Source organism: Engraulis encrasicolus, chromosome 10, assembly GCF_034702125.1.
Source record: "Engraulis encrasicolus isolate BLACKSEA-1 chromosome 10, IST_EnEncr_1.0, whole genome shotgun sequence".
NCBI lineage: Eukaryota > Metazoa > Chordata > Actinopteri > Clupeiformes > Engraulidae > Engraulis > Engraulis encrasicolus.
Window position 1 is genome coordinate 35,933,310 of NC_085866.1, and position 7,028 is coordinate 35,940,337.

The 7,028-nt window shown below is 43.4% G+C and overlaps 1 protein-coding gene across 5 annotated transcripts in view; it reads right to left on the reverse strand.

The window, feature by feature from the left end:
* Positions 1-2,837: 2,837 nt before the first annotated feature.
* Positions 2,838-7,028, reverse strand: part of plxnb3 (plexin B3) — a 151,173-nt gene continuing 146,982 nt past the window's right edge. For 4 of the 5 annotated variants that reach the window (XM_063208731.1, XM_063208730.1, XM_063208733.1 and 1 more), the window contains 3 exons: positions 6,696-6,777; positions 5,978-6,052; positions 2,838-3,504 (listed from right to left, as the gene is read on the reverse strand). In XM_063208731.1, coding sequence (XP_063064801.1) covers positions 3,400-3,504; positions 5,978-6,052; positions 6,696-6,777 — 262 coding nt within the window. In that variant the 3' untranslated portion in view covers positions 2,838-3,399. The remainder of the gene's footprint in view (positions 3,505-5,977; positions 6,053-6,695; positions 6,778-7,028) is intronic. The other variant, XM_063208734.1, reaches the window with a different exon arrangement.

The following is a 7,028-nucleotide window of genomic DNA, read 5'->3' on the forward strand; positions in this document are numbered from 1 at the left end:
CTTTATTTTTCCCCATACAAATTTCCATTTCATGTCCTCATTTTGGCTCCCAAAAGTCTCTTCAACTGAGAGCAAATCTATCTGAAAGAGAAAAAAACAGGTTCTCTGGACAATATATTTACAGGCACATATACATAATTGTTAGCAAACTATACACAATAAAAATACAAAAAGAGTCAAACATCACTATGGTCTCACTTTTCCTTTCCCTCCGCTTACTTTATTAAGCCCCCTTACATTTCAGACATGTTCCCTTGTCAAACATGGAGATTTGGCAAGACGTTTTTTAGGTTACTTCATTTGTAAATGTTACAGAATAAAAACTTTGCCGTTTAGGGCAGATAATAGTTAATATTAAACTTCAAATAACTGCACAGGTTGCAGGGTGAAGGTCAAGAAAAGAAGGATGCCTTAAAAGAAGGTATTCATTGCTGCAAGAGCACATTGCCTAATATTTTTCCCCAGACATAATAGTCGGTAAACAGGTTTGCCAAAGCGTCACTATCATGCACAAGAGCTTTTTTACACACAGCCCACAAACAAACATATCCACACATACATATAGCTCAGCCTGCACACTTGCACACACATCCATCCACACACAACACTGCTCGTCAGACACAAACCTCATGCACCCTGAAACACAGCAGCTATACTGAAGCCAATGAGCCAATCAAAATCACAGGCATGCATCATCTAAGCTATACGCTACATTAATTACAACTACACCAAAAGGAGGAGCTAGACACTGACTTATCACAGCTGAACAAAGAGAAGCACAGGCGAGCAAAGCGTTTCCTACAGGAATGCTGTGCCTACAGTACGTCATGGGGCATGGATAGTGCCCACAACGCAACAAGCTGTGCCGCAATATCAGGGCATATAACACAACACCCTAAACTGAACTGAGCCTTGTTCCAAAACGATGCAAACAAGCAAGCACCTCTGGCAGCGTTATGCACAAGGCCTTGCAGAGCCTACGGCAGTTCTGTTTTCCCCTCTACCTGATGCCATCTGTTGAAAAAGTGAGCCATGGCCAGCTAACAGCACATGCTGTTGTTGTCGGCTTACTTACACTAATTGTTTACATCAACATGGGCCCTTGGGGCCCCCAGATCACTGGAGTCACATACACAATCAAGAAATTGTATAGATATACGTATGCATATAATGGTATAGGAAAACAAAACAAAAAGTGTAAACACAAAGTGCTAAAGGTAAAAAAACCCAAAATGAACAAAAACAAAACTCTAAACAAAGCTTTACATGAATCCAATGATGAACACTAAAATAATCTCAATATTCTAGCATCACCACCATCCCCACAACCTAAAAATAACAAACAACAACTAATAAACCATGACAAATGATGCTGAATATTTGGAATTTTGGAGACAGCTAGAGAGTGAGCTCCATTTTGTGAATACAGACAGAGAGAGCGCATTGAGGCAATACTGAGATGAGCGGAGAGCGGAGAAGATGCTGTGATGATCGAGACACAGATGCCTGGAGCAGATGCCTCATCAACACCTTCAGAAGCAGACGTCGAGGGACCCTCCGAGAAGCGGTGTGTGAGACAGCTCACGTCTTCCACTTCACGAACACACACACACCGGCAAAAAAAAGAAACGAAATGGAAAAAAAGCAGCAGGCGCCTCTCTGCAATTTCCTTTTTTTGTTTTGTTGCTGTGTGTGTGTGTTTTGTTCATTCCACCCATTTGGCAAATGTCAAGCTATCGTGTACATATACTTCAGGTTGGAAGTGGTTGACATGTTAAAAAGAAGGCACGTTTTGGCTACGTATATAAATAAGAACTATTTACAGGAAATAAGTTAGTTTGTGTTCAGTGTCTGTTCTGCTTCACGTCCTAGTCACATTCCTATTCCTGCCTTTCCATGAAAAAGAACAACAATCACCCCAGTGATGAGTGAGTCGGTTGATCACTGCCCCCTCCAGTATCTCCTAATCTCTCTGGTGACACCTGGGCCTACCCAAACCAATTAACACCCAAAACCCAGATATTAAATTGCCTCGCTTGTGGATTCCTGTCTTTCTATTTGCTGAACAATTATTGCTATTCCTCTGTGCTTTTGCTCTACCCAAAAATGTTCCTCTAAGGCCAATGTGCTTTTTGTGAGTCCTTTTGATTAGGATGTAAAGGACACCACACTGGAGTTATGTGTAATCGTATTATTAGGCTCAGTCAGAGTCATAGCAAGGATCTTCCTTCAGTAGTTCATGTTTTAATATGGCACGACAAGTGCTATGTCCTCTTCCTACAATGAAATGCTTTGTTAATGTATTCCAACACGCACACCTCTCTTGCATGCATACTCAAACACACACAGACAGACATACACGCACACACACACACACATCCTTCCCTGTTTGTATTTTTAAAGAGTCTGTGATCTAACGCTCGGAGAAAACAACACCCGCTTTGGCACTTGCGCTCTGTAACCATGGCAATAGCTGGTTAGAGGTGTTTCAATACTAAAGACCCCCAGAAACATCTCAAAGTATGATTACCTCCGAGGGCGCTTCCTTTTGAAGCACACTGGGGAACCACTCTGTTCTTCTTCTCACGCAGTTTGTTTAACAAGATGGTTAAAACTCCCGAATCAAATGATATGGGTTACAAAGTCATTAAAGTAGCGATTTTGTCTTTAAAAAAATGTAAAAGCAACTGCCTCATTGTCACTTCACATGATATCAGTAGCAGTGGTGTAGCTTGACTTGAGCTGTACAAGACGAATTTGAGCTTATAAAAAAAGGAGCGTTCAACCACAAATAAATATGTCACAGTCCCGCCCACCCACCCCTTAATATTAATTTATCCAATATATTAATTTTACGGAAGAATTAGCCAAGATCATCTTGCACGTACACACACCTGATGAAAAATAATTAAAAAACACACTTTAACTTCAGATGAACTAACACAATGACACTCATAGAAATAGAGAGACAGAGAGCATCTCTCCGTGAGATTGTAATTGTCCTTCCAGTACAGTTCCTGTCTCTCGCGTCCACTTTGTTTCGCTGTTCCCAGTAATGCACGTCATTCCCTTTTACAGCGCCTCTCCATTTGCTCAAGTCACATCCATGACGTGAGAGAGGAGTTTCCCACTGTAGCTCTGGTCACAGCAGGATGTTGAGAGAGCGCAGAGACTCTTTATGTTTTGGTTCGACGGCTGGCTTTCACATCCCAACCTGGCACCCATTGATTGCACGACAGGCAAGTTCATTGGTCAGACTCCTCCTTCTGTTCCTCATTTCGCTTTCCGGGTCCTAGCCACCACTCAGTCAGTCAGTCACTCAGACAAAGAGTGCAAAACGTTTTTTTTTTTTGAAGTTCATGGTCAAAGTTCTCGTATGCGTGGGCATGTAGGGACAGGTCACAGGTCAGTGACTTTGTTCTCCACCAGGGCGGCGACCTGCTGGAGGCGGTAGGCCAACTGCATCTTCTGCCCTGCCGCATCCTCTTCCAATGACATGATGATCTGAGAGAGAGAGAGAACAAGACAGAGACACAGACAGAGAGACACAGACATATTACTTTAAGTGTGTGTGTTTGTGTGCGTGTGTGTGTGTGTGTGTGTGTGTGTGTGTGTGTGTGTGTGTGTGTGTGTGTGTGTGTGTGTGTGTGTGTGTGTGTGTGTGTGTGTGTGTGTGTGTGTGTGTGTGTGTGTGTGTGTGTGTGTGTGTGAAGAGGACTGGTACTATGGTATATGTAAAAGTATGTAGCCCCTAAGATCTATCAACATGTCAAATAACTTTTCCAAAATATTTGGATCTTGTACCCTTGCTTGTTGCTTGTCTCTTGGATCAAAATAAAAGTAATCAAATGTGATATTTTTAGGTGTGTCATTTCTAAAATTGGTGTGTATATGGACCACACAGAGTCATATGCAAACTTTACACGCTTCTGAATTCCTATTTTTTCACTCACTAAGATAAGACTAACTCACAGCATCTACTCTATGGGAAATGTATTGTCATTTCTAAGCCCTGGCAAGTTTGAAGGAGCAAACTCTTACATGTTGAACTTTTAATTTTCCACTGATCTCTCCATGACCAACACTGTAGCTTTTTTTCCCGCCATCTCATCCTATTTTCTCCATTCACATCAAGTCAGGTGCATTGTGATTACACAGCATCAATACATTTTTCATGGGCTTCTTTTCCCATTATCAAGAAGGCTTCTTTGAAAATCCCACACTGTATTAGAACATCAAAGGAGAGATGTTGGAGAGAGAGAGAGAGAGAGAGAGAGAGAGAGAGAGAGAGAGAGAGAGAGAGAGAGAGAGAGAGAGAGAGAAACCAACACAATCCAGTCGTGTAGGAGTCTGAATAATGTGATATACATCACCTTTCCGACAGAAAGTAATTGCTGAGCGGCGCTGATATGAGAAAGCCTGTGGCTCTCCTCTCCACACCACATCCCTGTTTCATGCCAACCACCTATGTCAGCACCTTGGTTAATGAAGGCTTTTCTTTTCTCTCTCTCTCTCTCTCTCTCTCTCTCTCTCTCTCTCTCTCTCTCTCTCCCTCTCTCTCTCTCTCTCTCTCTCTCTCTCTCTCTCTCTCTCTCTCCCTCTCTCTCTCTCTCCCTCTCTCTCTCCCTCTCTCTCGCTTTCTCTCTCCTTCTCCATCTCTCTCCATCCCATCCGTGCGCAACATAAAACATCAGTAGATGGCCCTGGAGGATGCTTCGCGCTCCTGGGAGCTTTTTTTCATGGAATATTCATGAAGGGGGGCTTCCCACGTTGTGAAAGATGAGAGCGGCAGGACCGCTGCATAAATCTGAAAACTTGCTTTGGTATGTGTGTGCGTGAGCGCACACGCTCGTGTGTGTGTGTGTGTGTGTGTGTGTGTGTGTGTGTGTGTGTGTGTGTGTGTGTGTGTGTGTGTGTGTGTGTGTGTGTGTGTGTGTGTGTGTGTGTGTGTGTGTGTGTGTGTGTGTGTGTGTGTGTGTACACCGCTGCAGGAAGAAGGGCTTCCTCTGCACGAATCGTGGATCGGATCATGGGCCTTGCCTGGCCTGCCTGACTGCCCTGGGATACTAACTGAAGGAGTCAGGGTAAGAGGATGGAGCAGACGGGAGAGAGGAGAGGAGAGTAACGAAAACACCATGGGCTGAGTAGAGAGGAGAGAGTGGAGTAATCAAGCTAACCCATTTTCTGGGGTTAGTACCCCAGTTTAGCAGGTCTCTCTGTGGGAAAAGACCCACTTCGTCAGCACTGGGTTTTGTAGCTTAATCATTACTCATTTCACTGCTGGGGGATTATGGTTCTGTCCTTGGTAAACACTCACTGTGTCTTCTCTGTTTTTTTTGTGGCTTAATCTTTACTCGTTTTACTAGGGGGATTCCTTGAAAATGACTGAAGATGTGAGTGAGGGTTGAATGGAGAAGGACTGTAATTGCAGAGATTGTGGGCCGGTGACCTGCAGGACACTAATAACCTATGGAGTCAGGAGAGAGGGCTGGGTCGAGGGCAGAGTGGGGTGATCAGATTACTCAGTCTTAGTGAAAGTCAAATCCCACCTGGGAAACTCCCAATGTCATTGTGACACAGCACTCTACAGCAATACAGTGCTCACTGTACACAACAAATTAGCATTTATGTATCACCCTTGAAAGGGGGCGGCCCAAATGATGCCCCAAGGGAGCAGTGCGGCGGGACGGCGCCATGCTCAGAGTACCTCAGCCATGGAAGAGGATGCGCATGGTGCCCATTTTAGGAGGGCTGTCCCCAGCAAAACACACTGACTCACTTTGTTGTCTCTAGTTTTTGTAATTGAATCATCACTTTTACCACTCCGGTAGTCATGAAGAGGGTCTCAACTGTGGTACAATGAAGATGAGGGGTTTTAATATATATATATATATTTTATATATATATAGGGGGTTTTAGGGGGGCACGGCAGGGCCACAATGAACATCAGGGTTGATTTGTCAATCAGACAGCTCACCTGGTCGTAGTACTTGTTGATGTACTTATAGAGCTCATGCAGGGCCACCACACTGTTCATCTCCGACGCAAAGCTCTGAGGACAGACAGCCAGAATGAAGTCAAGTAGGGTCACCAGTTACTTTATAACAGACTTATCCAATTGATCATTTTCACATACATGAATATTGGATTTTTTAATGCAGTCAGGGGAGGGTTGTGCTTTTGTGTGCTTTGTGAGTTTGTGCAATGGCTGCCCACGAGGCTGCGCTACAGCAACAACGCTATAAATAAATGTTGAAAACACACTCAACAGCATCTGACCCCGGCGTGCGAACGCTAAAGTGTCCCCGACAAAAGCACAAACAAGCCAAGGAGTCAGAAAGATATTAATACACTCCTTTTCTCACCATGACGCAGATCCCCTTTCAAGGGTAAAAAACCCCCAAGTGCTAGACATTAGTTTTACATTATCAACACCACTGAGAGCTGTGAGAGTGTTATAATCCCGAGCTTAACATGATAAATTAAGTGCAACAACTTCCCAAAGAATATGGTGATGACAGTATACAAGATACAGTATAATGAATAGAAACAGCAGAGTACAGTGACTATTGCAAACATTAACATTTCTTCAAAGCCTGACCTTGACAAGTTGAGAAGATTAAAAGTATGAAAGATGATGGTGTTGAATGTGTAATGTGTAAATAAAGAGGTTTGTATCATGGTCATGTATTTACATTTACCCCTGATAGCTCTGTCAGAGTGGAGTTCATCTCCTGGTAGCAGCCCGAGCCAGAACTGTGAATATCACTGTAATACCTGTAATAGAAAACAAGAGAATACGTCACCACTAGGGGTGTAAATCACAGCCTCCATGACGATACGATTCAATATTGATGTCTTGTTATTCGATGCAATACGATTCGATTATTTTCTATACTTAAGAATGCCCCACGATACGCTTCAATTTGATTTTTTTCCCCAATTACTTTTCCACTTCTATTAAGTTACTGGGCAGGGGCCAGCGATTCGATTATTTTCGATACTTAAGAATGCCCCACGATACGATA